Raw genomic sequence first — 19,471 nt, forward strand, 5'->3', positions numbered from 1 at the left:
ATTTATTTGTGGTTTATAGGAATTTAGGGCTGGTATTTATTTTGCGTTTATAGAAATTTAGGGCGGCTGATATGAACTTTGTGGTTTATAGAAATCTAGGCTTGTTCGGTCATGATTTTTTTTTTTGGGGGGGCGGTTTATCAATGTTTACGTAGACAGTTTTATTACAGGAACCTTATAAATATTGACTTACTGACTTAGGCAATTTTATAGGAATATTGTCAGCTTTTACTTAGACAGTGTTTTAGGAATTTTATCATATTGACTTATTTACATAGGCATTTTTATAGGAATTTTATAAATATTGACTTATTTACTTAGTTTATAGGAACCTTTAAAATTTATTTACTTAGGTGGTTTATAGGAATTTGCCAGTTTTTTACTTCGGCAGATTTACAGGGATCTTTATAAAATATTTACTGAGCGCTGGTTTTATAGGAATCTTGTAAATGTTTACTCAGGCCGTTTTATAGGAATCTTGTGAATAATTACTTTTGGCAGTTTTATAGGAATCTGTGAATATTTTACTCTGGAGTTTTATAGAATCTTATAAACTATTTACTTAGCCAGTTTTATAGGCTTTAGTGGACACTCCTTTTTCAAAAAAACTGATTTACAGTTAAACATATTTTTATTACTCTTTTATTTTTATTTTTTTTCTTTTTTTTGCTCTTGCATCCTTACAGGAATTTGGAATGATTTCATTTTTTCATTTGGGATTATATTTGTTGTTGTTTGTTTATGTTTGACAGCTTTATAGAAATCGTTGAGGGCTATATATTTCCAATACTTTTTTTAATCGTTACCTTTAATATTTTTTTCTTTTTTCTTTTTGAAAACTCAGTCAGTCACTAACCACAGTCGCTATTCGTAAACCTTCAGGTGATGAGCATTACTTAAGGTTCTTTACAGCGTCCCTTCGGCCCCTAGCTGCACCCCCCCCCCTTTCATTCCTTTTGCTGTGCCTCCGTTCATATTCTCTTCCATCTTACCTTCCACCCTCTCCTAACAATTGATTCATAGTGCAAACTGCTTTGAGGTTTTCCTCCTGTTACATCTTTCAAACCTTTTTACTGTCTTGTGTCCGTTCCATCGCGGAATGACCTCATAGCCCCCAACGCTTGGCCTTTTGGCCTAAATTTGCTATTCTATTCTACGAATAATTAAAAAAACAAAGTAAGAGAAATCTCCTGACTGGCCATTCTTAGCAAACGAATAGAGTACGTTGTTAGACTGAGAAGTTAATTGGCTTTCTTTGTGTGTCCTAATTGAGATGACCGTGGGAAGACGCGCAATGCTAATCTCCAAGATTGTTCGGTTTGATTGTGAAGTTCCTTCTGGTGCAGAGCCGACTGTGATTGTGGGAACTGTTAATTCTTACGATTGTTAATTCCACCAAATTACCATTATTGACTCTATTGGCGTTGTTGCTTAATTACGTCATAGATATTATTATTATTATTATTATTATTATTATTATTATTATTGTTATAAATATTTTTATTATTATTAGCGTTGTTACGTAACTACCTGATATTATTAGTATTATTATTAGCGTTACGTACTAAACGGATGTTTTTTTTCTTCATAAACATTATTATTATTATTATTATTATTATTATTATTATTATTATCATCACCGTTTTTTAAGTAACTACCGGATGTTTTTTCTTCATAAACATTATTATTATTATTATTATTATTATTATTATTATTATTATTATTATTGCCGTTGATAGGTACATATCTACCTGATGTTTGTCTTCATCCTATACATTATTATTATTATTATTATTATTATTATTATTATTATTATTATTATTATTATTATTATTATTATTATTATTATTATTATTATTATTATTAATTGCAGATTGAGCGAGGCCTGGCGCCAGAAGCGCGCTCGGAATCAGGCGTGCGGGAGTACCATCGGTGGTTCTCCAGAGGCGTCATGAGGTGGCTGGAGCTGGCCATCTTCGAGCGCAGGACATGATCAAGAAGGCCGTCGAGTTGGACAGCTTCGAGCCAGTCGACGACTTCTGCGATTTCAGCTCGTCGGCGACCGACACCACGGGCATATTCCACGACGTAAGAGCCTAGAGTGAAGATGTGCCTTACTATAATATAGGATTTTCCACTTTGGTGAATGTTAGGAATAGGTATTTCTGATGTGGTATTTAGGATGTGCCTTACTATAATATAGGGGGATTTTCCACTTTTGTAGATGTTAGGAATAGATTTTTTCTGATGTGGTATTTAGGATGTGCCGTACTCTAATAAAGATTTTTTTTCATTTTGGTGAATGTTAGAAATTAGTTATTTCTGATGTGGTATTTAGGCCGTATTTTTACTATAATATAGGTTTTTTAATTTTGGTGATAATGTTAGGAATCCATAGTTCTATATATATATATAATATTATATATAATATATATATATATATTATATATATTATATATTACAATGAGAGGCAGTAATGACAGTGAAGATGTATCGTATAGCTGTTATAGGTGAAGTCTCTTGTTCAACTCTTATTTTTAACACCATTAACTTCTGCTGATTGCTGGCTGGCAATTTTTGTGTTTTTGCATTGAAACTGAGGTCTAAACAGAGGTCATTAAGCACTGGGACCTAAGAGGTCATTCAGCCCTGAAAGGAAAATTGAGCAGTAAGAGGTTTGAAAGGTGAAACAGGAGGAAAACCTCAAAGCAGTTGCACTACGAAAACAATTGTTAGGAGAGAGGGTGGAAAGTCAGATGGAAGAAAAGAGAATATGAACGGAGGTACAGTCAAAGAAATGAAAGGGGTTGCAGCTAGGATCCGGAATGGGGCGGAGCAAAGAACTTTAAAGTAATGCCTGCCGCCGTTGCACCGCATACTGGTATGCTTAGATTATATTCTCAAACCGTGCTGAATTCATAGTTGTAACCCCTGAATGATTCATATCACTGCAGTTATTTGTATTAACGATTACATCCGTCATTAGTTACCAGAATCCCTTTGATAAAAATGACAAGATTAGCTTCATGGAAGCATGACCTACTACACATTAGTAATCACTGTCTAGCTTTAAATTAATAATAAATGTCTATATTCACATCATTTATCAGCTTCAAGGCTCGCATTTGTAATCAGTGGTTACATTTACACGTGTTATCCGGGTTTGCATTTACACTTGCAAGCAGCCCCTGTGTTGAAAATGACAATCAGTGTCCTCCGTAGTGGGGTAGTGCCGCCAGTGCACCTCGCGTGGTGCCTGTAGGCATTACTCAAGGGTTTTGTAGCGTCCCTCCGGTCCATAGTTGCAACCCGCTTTCATTCCTTTTACTATACCTCCGTTCATTATTCTCTTTCTTCCATCTGACTTTCCTTTTACCCTCTCTAACAGTTCTTTATTCGTGTAACTAGACGGTTTCCCTCCTGTGACACCTTTCAAGCCATCTTACTGTCAACCTTTCCTTTTTCAGCTGAATGGTCTCATAGATCCCAGCGCTAGTTCCTCGTTGGACGAGTGTTTTTTTTTTCGCTCGGCTACCAATTCCGGTGGTCCGAAGTTCGAGTTCTCGGCTCGACAACGTTGAATCAGAGAAATTTATTTCTGGTGATAGAAATTCATTTCTCGATAAAATGTTGGTTGGGATCCCCACAATAAGCTGTGGGGTCCCGTTGCTAGGTGACCAATTGCTTCCTAGCCTCGTCAAATATCTAATCCTTCGGGCCAGCCCTAGGAGAGCTGTTAATCAAACTCAGTGGCCTGGTTTAAACTAAGATAAAACTTTGATCCCAGCGCTTGGCCATTGCTATTCTACAGTCAGAGTCCAATTGGTTCTTGCAGGTTAAGATTTGGTGGCTGAAGCTGAGTGGCCAGACCCGAACACAGTGCTGTTAATCAAACTCAATGGTCTGGTTAAACTAAGATAAACTTTGATCCCAGCGCTTGGCCATAAGCCTAAATTCTATATACAATGCTATTCTACAGAGTCCAATTGGTTCTTCCAGGTTAAGATTTGGTGGCTGAAGCTGATGTGGCCAGACCAGAGCACAGTGCTGTTCTCCTGGCAAAGATTCTGGAGGACATCTGCTCCTGCGCCACAACTTACTCGGACCTTCTGAGAGCCAAAGTTGATAAAATGTTCCACAGACAAGCGAGCACCGACCGCGTCTTCATCACACAGCAGGTACAGTCATTATGTCTTTGGTTTGTCTCTGTTATTGTTGTCATCGACACTTTTTGTAAGTGGTCAGATTTGATTTGAGCAGCCATATATGTGATGGGGTGCCTGTGACATAAAATCGTTACAGTATTGTGATTGGCATTATTAAGTACAACCACCAGCCAGCAGCTGACCCATTTTTGGTCACACAAGGTGTTGACCACTTTAAATTTAAGCTGTGAGGTCAGAGGTTGACTTCGTGAATTTGCTTGAAACCCAAAGTTGACGAGTTGAATGCAACTGAATAAATGTAAAGTTCATTATTTTTCCAATAGTGGTCATATTTTGTCATTTAAGATAACTTGGTGAACTCGAGACGTACTAAATTCTGCAGAATCTGGTAGCTTTATAAATAGCCAGAGAGTGAACAGACAATAAATTCAACTCCCATTCTTTTTTCCTCGAGGTACACACTGTTTTGAATGACCAGCGGAAAATCTTGAAATCCTTGCCCGAAGTCTAAATAAACAATTGTTTCTCTCATGTAGTTTATGAAAAAAATTTTTTTTTTTTAAGTCATGCTTTAGAATATGGTCCTCATAGCCATCTTGTGTTGTAGTCTAGAGATTTTCAACCACCAAGTAACTGTAAGTTCATAGGCAGACACTGAACAGGCAATGAATTTCACTGTGATTCTTTCATCCCTCTGGACATACTTTGATTGGAATAATCTCGAAGAAACTAGAGATTCTTTCTTGGGACGTCAATAGAGTTGAATACCAATATGTTCTCTCTCTACCCTTAGATCTGCGTCGTCTGAATAACATCGAGAGAGTAAGGAGAGAACTGACGGGGGCTACCAGGTCACTTTGGCTTCGATGCCACTCTGGAGGAGATCAGGAGAGCCAGCAACGGAGAGGGTAGCGGCGTCGCAGCTGGAGGCGACGGTTGAGAGACTCATCGTCAGTGCCACTGAAAACACATGGAGGCCAAAGTCAACGAGTTCATCGAAGCTGTCATAGCTAGGGTAAGGGTCTCAATTATTCTGCTTTTTGCCACTGCGATGAAGAATTCCTGTTGGACTGAATGCCAGAAACGTCATGTTTGAACCATTCATTCGCTAAGAGCCTGACGGGTACCAGAGAAATTCTTTGTACAAATACTGTGATGGCATCAGTGAAAAGTATTGTCAGAACTGTTAAATTCACAAAGGGACTGACAATGCCGAAGTATTTTTTTCTATATAAACATTATATGACATCAATAATAAGTCCTGATAGGACCATTTAATTGCGCAGACACTAACAGTGCCATAGTAATTTTCCTATGTCAGTTTTGTGATTGCATCAATAAAAAGTCTTGTAAGGGACATTTTATTCGCAAAGAGGCTAAACAGTGCCACAGTGAATCATTTGAATTGGCAAGAGAATGAAAGTGACACTAAAACCTTTTGGACCATTTTCCACCGTCAATTTCCGTTTTCAGCGCTGAATGACCTCGTAGGTCCTAGTGCTTGGCTATTGGCCTAAGTCTGTTTTCCAATCCATTCCCATTCAAACACTTTCTGTTACTGTCTTTCGCAACGCAGCTCAAACCAACGCTGACAGAGCGCTGCAAGAAGCCTGCGAGATCCAGAGCGAAGGTCCTCTCCTGGAACAGGTGCTGGATCCAGCCATCCAGCTCCTTCACAATCACCTCCACACCTCGAACTTCCAGAGGTTCTTATGGTACCTCTGGGAGGTTATCATTTCGCTGTTTAGTGAAACCGTGGACAGAAATATTGAGGTAATACTTGGTTATTGGTGGTTTTGCCTTTTTCCGTTTATATATAGTGTCTTTGACGTTTATTTCTCACTAAATAAATAATTCTAGTTTTGCACCAGTATATGATTTTATTTCTCAATCACGGCACTGTTTATTTAGCAGTTTTACTATAGATGTAAACGCAGTAACTTTAATTGTTAATTAGGAGCGTTAAAACTTACATTTAATTGTTTGGCGTCGAAGGCCACTTTTCATTTGTAACCATAAGCAAAACACGAACATTGCCCCGCCAACAGTTATGCTTAGGAAATGTCTGTATTCATGTAACTTCCAATTTCTGAATATGATCATTTTTCCTCCCCCAGAGGAGGAAGGCTTCTTTCTTCAAAGGCGTCTATGATCTCTTAGAAGCCTCCCTCAAACGTTCTTCAGCCCTGACGAAGGGATTGGCCTTGACCCTGAAGAGGCCCGTACCAAGGGTAAGCATTTTGAGTGAACATAGTCGTAGTAATGTCGCTGTGAGAACATTTCATTGCACCTTGGAAATCTAACTGCAAAATGAGTTGACAAAAATTGTTCTCAGTAGGATTTTCTGTCTCTGCCTTATCTCTAGAAGAAGACTTTCAGTATTATTATATTATTATTTGATTATTATTTATTTATTATTATTTTATTATTTGTTATTTTATTATTATTATTATTATTATTATTATTATTTATTATTATTATTGTTTATTATTGAAAATCTAGTAAACTATAGTAAGTTGACAATGTTTGAAGATAGATACAAAAATTGTCCTCAGCAGGATTTTCAGTCAAGATTTATTTTATTACTACCTTATGTCTAGAAGAGGAGTTTCATATTATTATTATTATTATTATTATTATTATTATTTCAGAATACGCCGAGTTGCTGGATTTCCTTGACAGCCTACGGATGTCGACGGAGTCTCTGATTGCAAAGTATTACCAAGAACGACACGATGAGAGAGTGAAGCGTCGATGCAACGAAAGACTCAACTAGTAGTCAAGGTATGATTCGTTTAATGTAGAATATTTGAATTGTTTTGAACGACTTACACCACTTAAGCTTAGACCAGAGCAAAATATATAGAATTTAGGCCTTAGGCCAAACCCTGGGACCTATGAGGTTCCTTCTGCGCTGAGGGGGGAAATTAGCAGTCAGTAAGAAGTTTTGAAAGGTGTAACAGGAGGAAAGCCTCACAGGTCCGCTCTGAAACAAATGTTAGAAAGGGGTGTAAAGTTAGATGGAAGAAAGAATACGAACGGAGGAACAGTTAAAGGAATGATAGAGCTAGCAGTTAAAGACCAAATGGATGCTACAAAGACCCCATAAGTAATGTTTACAGTGCACCGCGTAAAGGTGCACTGACGGCATTACCCCCCCCTCTGGGACTTAAACTTAGAAACCACTTCTAGGTTAATTCATTGCCCCCAGTCGACCTGGCTGTGAATGGGTGCTGCCATCTGCTGATGCGAAGAAAGATGTGTGAGGCTTGCAGCTTCATCCCTAAAATCTTACAGTGCGACAAATACAAATGCGATCATTTTAATTTAGTGTTCACATGGCTTTGAGCACCTTGGCCATACCGCTACATAAGAGTTGTTCTTGAATGATTGTGAGTTAGGAAGATAATAGATTAAGGGGTGACTCAGGTCCTGTCTACTACGTGACTGATATTTTTTGGTAATTATGATAGTGAGACCAACACTTTATCACCAAGAACAGCAAAATGAATTACCAGAGAATGATTGATAAGATGTAAAAAGTTGTAACAATAACTTAGATAAAAAAAAAAAAAAAAACTGTGCCTGGTTTGGAAACATTTCAGTAACAAGAACAAGAAATCCTCATTTTCTTTATTGCATATCCTGTAGTTGTGAGATTCGCCTGCAATATTTCTCCGTGAATTATCAGTGTAACTAACCATAAAAGTTTCCTTTCTTTATTCGTGGATGTTTGAAGTGAAAACTTGACTCTGCTGACCTCTGGGTAAACTAACGGGGAACAAGTGGAATACCACTCTGTGAAAAAAAAATTAAAGAAAAAAAAAAATAATAATAATAATAATAATAATATATTTTATTGAATGTAAGTTGCTGCACATTGCCCATTCAGCTTAAAGTAATCTTTTCTCTTTTCTTCTGATGTCGTCTAAATTAAATAAAATATGCTTTGCTTAAATGAAGGGTTACTATAGTAAATTCACATCAACCGCTCATTGGATGTCTAGGCCAGTCCCTTACGACGCTCCTGGTTGGCTGTTGATAAGCCAGTCACAGGGATGGAAACTCTGTCTCTCTCTTGAGTTCACATGGGTAGGATCTATGTCCCACCGCTCCTAAGGGATACCTCTTTCAAAAGCATCCCTCAGGAGAGGTAGGACCATACATCCTGCCTATGTGAACACTCGAGAGAGACTGAGAGTTCCCAGCCCTGTGACTGGCTTATCAACGACATCCAATCAGGAGCGTCGTAAGGGACTGGCCTAGACATCCAATGCACGGTAGATGTGATTCTACTATACCAATAGATAATAAAAATTATAATAATAGTTATAATTCAATTATCCTGCTTCCAGATGTTGTTCACCCGTCCCGGGAAGCTACTGGTGGAGGTGATCATGGCTCGCGACATGGTCACGGAGAGCGACAGCACCAGCATCAGCTCGAGGGGCGGCGGACTCCACCACAACTTCCACAACCAACCGGTTGACTCCTACGTCAAGGTCCAGCTAGTTCCTCAGGAGTGGTTCCCCGCGGCCCAAGTCCGCAAGACGAAGACTCAACGAAAGGCCGACCCTGCCGTTTACGAGGAAACCTTTGAATAGTGAGTAAAAAATTCTTCGAGTTTCTATGACGTGACCGCTCAGGTTTCTATGACATGGCACCTTGGGTTTCTATTACAAGACCACTCAGGTTTCTATGACATGGCACCTTGGGTTTCTATTACAAGACCACTCAGGTTTCTATGACATGACACCTCGGGTTTCTATTACAAGACCACTCAGGTTTCTATGACATGGCACCTTGGGTTTCTATTACAAGACCACTCAGGTTTCTATTACATGACACCTCGGGTTTCTATTACGTGAGAACTCCGTTTCGGTGACATGTCATAGAAACCCGAGGTGTCATGTAATAGAAACCTGAGTGGTCTCGTCATAGAAACCCGAGCTGCCTTGTAATGAATCCCAAGGTCTCATGCAAAAGAAATCGGAGTATAGTCTTTTAATAGAAACCTGAGTCCATGTACTGTACGTAGTATTAATAGGAACCCGAGGTGTCATATAGTAGACACCCGAGTTGTCTCGTAATAGACACCCGAGTTGTCTTGTAAGAGAAACAAATCTTAGTTTAATGCAAAGTCATTTAAAATTAATATTTGATAGATAATTCGAGGCTTCTCCGTGCTGAGAAGTGTGTAAATATTTTAGGGATAAACGTTGATCACACGCTTTAGCTAACAACACTTTCTAGCTAACAACCTTAAACCACTTAGATTTAGGGAAACAGTTTCAAGGACGATTTTCTGTTTTCACAAGAGTTAACCGCAGTATTCATTAGATGTTAACATCCGTCATTAGCATAAGGCTGCAGTTACTGTGTGGTATATGAAATTTGACATTTTAAAGAAAGAACTCATTCCCTATCCACGGAGGCCCAGAATATTAAGTCACTTTCAGCGTGCAAATCAGCTGTTATCTCTCATTCGTGGAATGGAATATAGAATTTAGGACAAAGGCCAAGCGCTGGGACCTATGAGTCATCCAGCGCTGAAGGGCAAATTGAGAGTAAACATTTTTTTAAAAGGTGTAAGAGAAGGAGAACCTCAAACCAGTCGCACTATCAAACAATTATTAGGTAGGTGGACAGTAAGATGGAGGAGAAATAATATGAATGGAGGTATAGTAAAAGGAAAGACACAGGGTGCAGCTGGGGACCGAAGGGAAGCTGCAAAATACCTTAAGTAAGGCCTATAGTAGATTCACATCAGCCGTGCAGCCGATGTCTACACCAGTCCCTTACAACGCTGTCGATTGGCTGTGATAAGCCAATCACAGGGCCTGGAAATCAACAGTCTTTCGAGAAAGTTCACATAGGCAGGATGTATGTTCCACCTCTTCTGAGGTATACGCCTTTCAAAAGTATCCCTCAGGAGAGGTGGAATACACATCCTGCCTATGTGAACTCTCTCGAGAGACTGAGAGTTTGCAGCCCTGTGATTGGCCTATCAACAGCCAATCGGGAGCGTCGTAAGGGACTGGCCTAGTCATCAGATGGACGGTTGATGTTTTATCTACTGTAGGAGGGTTGTTTATTATGTGACTTCCAGAACTAAATTGGTGTACATATTTCCTTCGCAGTGATATGAGCAAAAACGACGACGGAGTTCGCGCTGGCTTACTCCTCTTCACCCTCAAAGACTACAACCTGGGGAGATCGAACACCTTCATTGGAGAAGCAGTGGTGCCTCTCTCTGACCTTCCTTGTGTCGACTCGTCACAGGTCCACACTGTCCCAAACACTTATCTTAAGATGACCATTCCTGGTCTTGATATGGGTAAGTTCATGAGTGTAAGGGTTGAAGTCGTATTTGTGTTTCATGTATGTGCAATGTGAACTTGGTTTAACCAGAAGTTCTGTGGAAGAAGAAGGTTGGGGAAACTAAAATGGAACTGTTCCTTTTTACTGCACAGTAGGCAGTAGCACCTCAATTCAATACACTTTGGGTGGCTGGCTTTTTTATTTAGTAATAAAGTCTATTAATAACAAAGTCCCCATATTATGGCCTGCACTGGAATATTTTGTAGATGTCTTACAGTCAACAGCAATCCCACCCACATATAGTCCCTAACCCAACTAACCTGTATTTTACATCTAACCTCGGTTCAAGACATTTTTCTAAAAAATGGACTACATCTAAAACGTTAATGTAACAAAAAATATTCATCATAATGTTGCTGCTGTGTACAGAATTTCACTAAGTTGAGGTGTCGCTCATATAGTTTGCGTTTCGTATTTGTTTAATTGGGTATCCTCCTAACGTCTTTGATCATTTGGCAGAATGTCTTATTGAAGAGTATGTGTTCACTTCAAAATCTCGGTTCCCAATGTTCAGACTTTATGATTGTGTTTGATCACTGATCGCCAAAAACTAATCGTGTACTCCTTCCTCTTCAGGTTACAAGTCCCTGCGAGCCCTCCAAAGACGCACCGGAGACAAAGTCGCCTCTTCCTTCCTGAAGAAGGTCTCCAAGCGTCTGCCGGAGACGAGGCTCAAAACTCCACAGAAACAGGACGACGAAAGAAGCAGACCGCGGAGTCCCAACTTAATAGACAGATTTAAATTCACTTGAGACAGAGAACGATGAGTACAGTGTCGTCTGTAATTGGGGGTTGTCCAGTACCATGACGTAGAAAGCATCAGGTCATTCCTTTGACAGTCTTCGTCTGCAAGGCTGCATCTCTGAGATGTGGTCATCTTGCAGATTTCATAGCTGTGCTGTGTCTCTGAATTAGGGTGAACTGGAGGTGAATTGATGCAAAAATACTCTGTAATACTGCGAAGAAGAAAACCTTACGGAAAATCAGATACGCTAAGATAATGTACTCATCTTGAACACCACATCTGTGCATTACATACTAAAGGCTTACTCAAGACAAGGAAATAACAATGCATTACAAAGATAATTTCATCCCTGTGATCCTCTGTACATAGAATCCAGCTCTCTGGCCCAACTCTGAACTGAATGGCTGTGATCCCTGTTATGACTTGGGTGTTTGCTGCTCAGATTTTTTTTCTTTTTTGTACATACCCGAGAATACGAGAAAGAATCTTTGTTTAAGAATACCTTTGTGGTGTAAGAAAGGAAAGCTATTGCTCTTTTTTTTAATGTATGCCATGCTTCTGTTACCCCTTATTGTCGAGGTATCCCACCTGTAACCAGTTGTAACCAGTTTTCTAAAGAAAAACAGGCTGCTCCATTGTTAAAATTCTCTCTCATTTTGTTTAAATGAAAGTTGAAGGAATTTTTATTTTGTTTTGGATGGTGTAAGAAAAGTGTTGAATATTCATTACTTTTTTTTAGGCGTTTTGAATTAGGATGTGATAGCTAGCAATTAGCTGTATATATTCTTGTTACCTGTATTGAATGATTCTCACGAAATCATGACGAATATTTTCAGACGAACAGAGGCATACTTTTGTAAATCTCCCTTTTACCTATATTGTACAAAGCAAAAGACGATCACCTCAGGACTTCGCCTGTAAAAACTGTGTATCCTTCTGCTTCTCCGATTGCTCAACTTGCAACCACATGCATCGCATATGCAGTAACTGCATCTGCTGGAGTTGCGTCCTGAGGCAAGATGGTTCCTAACTCCAGGGAACACAGAGGGTGCTGGTATTGCAGGAGAACACTCGCGAGAGCTCTGGGGAAGTCTGCTTGTTCATTACTGTGACTAGATATCGAATTTTGTCAGCTCTCGTGGTAAAATAGCCGAAACCAAGATCGTGAATGACAGACCTCGGGCCAGTATTACCAAGTTGCCAGTAATAATTTGTGTAGTTTATTATTATTATATATATATATATATATATATATATATATATATATATATATATATATTATTATATATATATATATATATATATATATATATATATATATATATATATATATAAACTTCGCCATGGCGAAAAATAAAATTAATAGTTTCTGTATTTAGGGTGCAATGTGAGAATTTCATCATATATAGTACCAGAGCTCTCTGTGGGTGTTTCCTCAATGCAATAATCAAACGAATAACCAGAGTTTACTTTTTCAAAGGAATACGGTCCTTCCAAAAGTGCCCCGTTTTTTTGTCTTATATCTGAAAAAAAAAGGAGTCATTGTACGGTAGGTAATGCTCGTTAGTATCTTAGGTTTTTCAACTAGTCATTCTGTAAATGCACTTTCGTTTTTTTTCTCTCTCTCTCTCTGTTCTCTCTATTCTACTATTCAGAAACAGTTATTGAATTGTTTTATATTGTGTATAAATAATAAATATTTATGGTATATCCCTTGTGTTCTTAATCCATACCAGTCTTCCTCCAATGGGAAGAATTACCTGTGCTACTTTGACTAGTTATCTAAGCGTCACCCACTCCGAGGTGTTAGTACTAAGCACCTTATGGTAAAATGTAAAAGTAGGGGGCCGCACGAAGATATCGTTTATTAATATAATAATTTGTCAACCACACAGTACAGAAACGTGAATATATTCTTTGCTCCCCCGGGGGACTAGTGTGAGTCTATGACGGTCCAAGGAGCTCCCGCCATGTTTTTATTACTAGCCCCTGCGTAGATAAGTAGCCTCAGCGGTATTAGCGTCCCACCTCGGTGGCCGCGGGTTCGATTCTCGGCCATTCCATTGAGGTGTGAGAGATGTGTATTTCTGGTGATAGAAGTTCACTCTCGACGTTGGTCCCGTTGCCGAATAACCACTGGTTCCATGCAACGTAAAAGCACCATACAAACAAACCAAAGTAGCACTGAATTGCCAATTTTCTGGATAGATTCTATGGAACAATCTCTTAGGTACCGAATAACCTAATGGTTTCAGTGTCAGGTTGTGGGACAAACCATCCATCAAATCATATAAATCCATAAAAACCTTTTAAGAGAGGAAAGATGAAAAGGATCCTTTAATAGTGTGTTTATACAATCGCGCCATTTCAAAGTCAACGACAACAAAGAAAGGCTTGGACAGGTTCAGAGTCCATGCGGGAAGTTACGATAAAACCTTGGCAGATGGTTGAAGGTAGCACAGTAGCTGTACGACTGTACGACTCATAGTAAACCTCCAGGTGAAACCCAGAGAAGCAAGACTAAGTAGTGTATAATTAAAACCAGAAAGATATGTGTTGTGTATGAAAACATCGAAGAAATCCATCCAATTTTTAAATATCTCCCCATGATAATGATATATTGATCCTCGTCATATTCCTGTAAGTATAAATACTTTTATTTTACGATTTTCAGTTGCTGGAGCCATGGCTCATAACCAAAATGGAGCCTTGCCAAGATCGAAAGGAAAAATAAAATTTAATTGCCAGCAACGTTTAAACTAACACCACCACCATTAACGCTTTTGTGTCACTTTCTTTCTTTTACTGGCCGGAGTTAGAGTGACGTTAGACCCATAATGGGTGCACGTTTCATATGCGTCCTAACGATCGAAAATCTAGTGAGAATTAACTCAACTGTTTGTTTGCTTGAGTCCAGGAGAATGTAACAATGAATGAGGAAATTGCAGATTTGATAAGAGAACGAAAGTATTAGTTTTACCGAAAAGTTAGATCACGGTGTATTTACTAGAAGAGGTCTGGTAGCATGCAGAAAAGTTGAACCCCGGGTCTGGTCAGTACTAGAGGGGTGACCAAAAAAAAAAATTACAAGATGCTGCTGGTACACAAGACACTTGAACCTCTGAGGAGCCAGCAGTCGCGTCCAACAAATGCTTGTTGAAAACTCGAAAGGATAACTTTTAAGTGCCAGCCTCGCTAAAGGTGTCGTGTGCGTGTTTATATATATATATATATATATATATATATATATATATATATATATATATATATATATATACGTATATATTATACATGTATAAATACACGTATATTTATACACACACACTATATTTAAAGATACATAGAGAACCATTTCAATGTAAATTCAGTATTTATAGGAAACCGACTAACAACTTAACTTATGTTCATTTCTTCTCAGGCCACCATCTTAATATAAAAATATCAATTTTTTCCTCTATGTTTTTACGAGCATTGCGAATTGTCAGTCCACAATATTTGGATCAAGAAATTGAATACATAAGAAAAATAGGGAAAGATTATGCTATCCTTCACATATATTAGACATTTGTTATAATAAAGCCCACAAAAAGTTTTATACTGGAAATAACACACAGAAAGAAAATTCTAAGAACATTCTCAGTTTGCCTTATTTTAACGGATTTGAAACCATTAAACCATTGTTAAAAGCTTTTAATGTCAACCTTGTTTCTTCCTATAATAACACACTAAAAAGAATGTTAATAAAAAATGGCCCCAGAGAAAGCAACAACATAATATATAAAATTCCATGTATGGATTGTCCCTCATTCTATCTCGGACAGTCCAGCAAAGGCTTAGAAGTAAGGCTAAGCCCAGCATAAATAAAACTCTGTAAAACTGGGCAAAAATCTAATGCATTATTTATTCATTTAAGTGAAAACAACCACCGAATTAATTGGATTGACAGTTCAGTAATTGCACGGTCAAGAGATGTCTTATCACGAAATCTTTTTGTTTTAGAATCTGCTTTAATACAACTTACTTTTCATTGTAATTTCAATGTTAGTCGTGGCCTTTTTCATTCAGACCCTTGTATCTGTAACATGTTTAAGAATGACCTCAAATATATAATTACTGACTTAAATAAAAATCAGTTGCCTTAGAGTTATTAAATTTTATTGTAATGTATGTCTGTCATGTTTTGTGAATATGGTTTTGTTTACCAGGTTCCGAATAGCTGTCACCTATAATCCTTTAATTGTCTGGAGATTGTATCTGAGATGATTGTCTTAAACCTTTAATTGCACCCTTTGTTAATGCTTGTTTGGGAAGGTTTCTTATCTTCCAGGTGTGTCGGATTCTAGGTACTAATCCCTTTATAATCCCTATCTGTCAGTTATACGAACCTTCTTGTATTGTCTTTTCTCGTATTTTTGTCAGTATCTGCTCAGTAAAGGACTTTTAAGTCGAAAGATCTTGCAGACTCCTTCGTTTATTTTTCCTTTGTGGCATTTATCTTTATTTATGGATTGATCCCGTTCCTAACTTTCGTGATTCAGTTATACACACACTATATATATATATATATATATATATATATATTATATATATATATATACATATATATATATACATAATTTATCACACTATATATATATTATATATATATATATATATATTTTATATATATATCCTACTATATATATATATATACATATGATTTATACACACTATATATATATATATATATATATATATATATATATATATAGATATATACATATATATATATATATATACATATATTTATACACACTATATATATATATATATATATATATATATATATATATATATATATATATATATATATATATATATATAATATATATAATTTTATATTATATACACACTATACATATACATATATTTATACACACACTGTATATATATATATATATATATATATATATATATATGTTACCCATCTGCTGACTCCAAACTATTACCAACGAAGGGTATTTAATATTTTGGTATGCGTTAAGCCTGAGCGTTAAGGCGAACTAATAACCCTCAGTCTCTCTCTCTCTCTCTCTCACTCTCTCTCAAAGCGATCACTGGCAAAAGCCTTCTCTCTCTCTCTCTCTCTCTCTCTCTCTCTCTCTCTCTCTCTCTCCCATTCCATCAGGTCATTAAATTAGGGTCGGAGTTACAAAAAATATAATATTTATTCAACAATGGAAAGATAATAATTCAAGTCTCACAGACAAACCACTCAGATAACCCCCCAGTATTTAAATGTCTCAATCAGTAATTAGTCACACCAATTATCTCTTCTCCAAAATATTATAGTTCCCTCCACACGGGACCCTCTGTCCCTAGGACACTCGGTCCCCTCACTAGAACCGCCTGTTTAAAAGACAGGAGAACACACTAGTGAGCACACACACAATTGTAAAGACAAAGTCAATAAAATGGAACATCTTTACCAGATATCAAACAAGCCATCCCTTTGGCTAAAGTATGATACACATACCCATTACAGCCTGGAAAATCACACACTCTGTTCACAGGAACTTTTTGGCACGCGCCATCGTGGCTCTGCCTTTCTCGCACAGACCTCTCCGTAAGTCTCCCATAGATTTGGCTAAAGATGCCATTATGAACGGAAGAGGTGCACACGTACACACGAACTCACACTCTTCGGTAACGCCTCAATAAAACTGGTCACAGCCAGTTTTCAAAGGCACCTTGAACAAGCCCTCGTGAACTCACATAACCACAGAACGAACGTTGACCCGCTTAAACATGCATCTTCGTATCACACCATCCCAGAAATGATTTATCAGCTTTCTCAGGTCATTGGTTCGGACTCTTGTCTCTATGGGAAGTTAAAAGCAGTGAATCTGCGCATTCTAAAAAAGTCACAGCACATCACAATGGCATATTAAATATATTATTAATTATAGCCCTCTTTCATCTGACAGAGCTCGGCCACCTAAAATTGCTAGCCCCTGCCTAGCCATAGGCCACACAAAACAGCTCATATATATAAAAAACATTGGCCGGCTCAAAACACCTTAGGCGTATAAATTTTCTCATTTTGGACTTCTTGAATATCCCTCTTTGTCTGCAACTGGCTGCACTGACTGTAGCAAGCTGTAGGAAGATGGACTGCCTCCCTGTGGAAAGTATCCAACGGCTTCTGTAGATCCAAAAGCGCTGTAGAACTCTGTAGACTCATAGAAACTCTCGTAATTACCCTGGACAAACGACAGCAACATCTCTGCACGGCTGGTGGGCGTCTTGCTAGCGTCGGGGAACGACGATTATGGTGTGTAAGTATCAGTCAAGTCACCGGTCAATCAAAAAAGAGTTAACCCCAGACATACTACTTCTATCAAACAATGACCTCAAAAATTCAGAAATACTAACTGAACGTCTCCCAATTAATTCCATTTAATATGACCACTAAATCATAAGTCATTATCACAACTCGCAAAGAAAGAAAAAATATTAAGTTCTCTAACTTAATTCTCCAAACTCATACATCAGCACACACAATCTAGAACTCACAGCAACTCCACGGACTTCTGCACTCACATTTCAAACTCGAAAGTTAAAATAAAAAAATGTTCTCTCAAGCTCTGATATTTGAACAACTCACAAAATCAGTAAAAATCTCCAATGTTTAACAGCAAAAACCCTTTACTGCTCACATATAATTAATTACAATGAGACTTAATGTCAAACACCCATTTATGTAAATCACAACCCCGATAAATTACATCTCCCGTCCAAAAATAAATGCTATTTAAAGCTCAACCCCCGATTACATCTCTCATAGGAAAAGGAAGCAAAATAAAAAAAAAAGATAATCACAAGTAAACTTCCCCCATCACAAAGCACATAATATATGTATGATATACACAACCCCACGTTTTCCCCATAAATGCCACATGTATAGTTACGGAATTTTTGCCATTGCAACTATTCATCGACCAGACACGGCTAGAAAGCAATCTCTTACATGTGCATTTTCATGAAATGCTATGGTCAACATTTCCAGATATTGCAAAACTCTGAGCAATCACCACTAGAGGAAGGGAATCAGCACACCGGACTCATCACAGTACTGTCAGCAGAAAATCCACCTGCGGACACGTGTGCTCGAACTGCAGCATGAAAAATGTCTAGTCAGACTCGCAAGTTCAGAAACTCATGATTCTCAAAAAAAAGTCTATACTGACACTAAGTAAGCACATTTCACTAAATTAACTCCAGGATATGACTAAGCTGCTCAAAGATTGTCTTGAAGACATATCTCTCACGTGTTACTGTCCAATTATACAAAAAATTATCACCTATTTGGGATAAAAAAAAACTACGATAAACTCGTAATGCAGCAATTATATGCCTCCAAAAATAATATCTCTATAGGACCACAATGCAGTAATGCCACTCGCCTCCAAATAGTCACGAAACCAAAAAAGAAAGAACCACAGAACTCTTCTCTTGGCTCGAAAAAACTCCAGGAATTCAACTAAAAACATCATAACCACAAAAAAAGGTCACCCGCAAAGATTAATTCCACCTCCATATATATAAATATATAAATCACCATATTAATAATAAAACCACTCCGGCAATAAAAATATTTCCTCCATTTGATTAATAACCACACCACCATATTCCCTCTTATTTCCCCAATAACCACGTGTTAATAAAAACCACCACTCCAGCAATAAAAAATGTTCACCTCTGTTCCGGCAAATAAAAAATACCTACCTCTATTTCACCAATAACTCCATGTGGAATAAAACGAGTCTCCAAAGAATATATCTCCAAGCAGGATAATCAAAAATGAAATCCCATCTCCAAAAAAATACACTCAAAGCATCCAGCTGACACACTCACAAATATTGCCACATATCCCGCCATCAAAAAGGTTGTCCTCCATTTGGCACCAAACAAAGCTGGCTGCAAAATAATTGAACTAAACATAGCTCTCTCCACCATAGGCAAATATCAAATGGCCAAAAATATATCTCCAATATATTATATCTCGAATTATATCTCCAAAATAATATACCTCCAATTCTCCAGAGAATAACTCTCCAGAGAATAACTCTCCTTAGCATAACTGCTGAAAAGGGCAAAAACTCGGCAAATAAAATTGTCTAGGAAATTCTAGAAAAAT

General features: G+C 37.7%; 2 protein-coding genes and 1 long non-coding RNA gene across 9 annotated transcripts in view; 2 read left to right on the forward strand and 1 right to left on the reverse strand.

The window, feature by feature from the left end:
* The window catches only part of LOC135223477 (SUMO-conjugating enzyme UBC9-B), a 68,404-nt gene that overhangs the window by 29,892 nt on the left and 19,041 nt on the right, over positions 1–19,471 (reverse strand). The window lies entirely within an intron of this gene.
* Positions 5,732–6,906, forward strand: LOC135223475 (uncharacterized). The gene is made up of 3 exons (XR_010316510.1): positions 5,732–5,939; positions 6,284–6,397; positions 6,818–6,906. It is a non-coding gene; the product is annotated as an uncharacterized LOC135223475 (long non-coding RNA).
* On the forward strand, positions 6,914–12,432 carry LOC135223474 (protein unc-13 homolog D-like). The gene is made up of 4 exons (XM_064261897.1): positions 6,914–6,950; positions 8,522–8,769; positions 10,307–10,503; positions 11,124–12,432. Exons 1-4 carry the CDS (start codon positions 6,921–6,923, stop codon positions 11,297–11,299), a joined length of 651 nt encoding a protein of 216 aa, XP_064117967.1. The 5' UTR covers positions 6,914–6,920; the 3' UTR covers positions 11,300–12,432.

The sequence above is a fragment of the Macrobrachium nipponense genome, chromosome 10 (genome assembly GCF_015104395.2).
Source record: "Macrobrachium nipponense isolate FS-2020 chromosome 10, ASM1510439v2, whole genome shotgun sequence".
NCBI classification, from domain to species: domain Eukaryota; kingdom Metazoa; phylum Arthropoda; class Malacostraca; order Decapoda; family Palaemonidae; genus Macrobrachium; species Macrobrachium nipponense.

Bases quoted from the DNA above. Each gene is read 5' to 3' on its own strand.
- LOC135223474 (XM_064261897.1), top strand. From the start codon at position 6,921: ATGCAACGAAAGACTCAACTAGTAGTCAAG. The intron at 8,770-10,306 runs GTGAGTAAAAAA...TTTCCTTCGCAG, and splicing joins TACGAGGAAACCTTTGAATA to TGATATGAGCAAAAACGACG. The intron at 10,504-11,123 runs GTAAGTTCATGA...CTTCCTCTTCAG, and splicing joins CATTCCTGGTCTTGATATGG to GTTACAAGTCCCTGCGAGCC.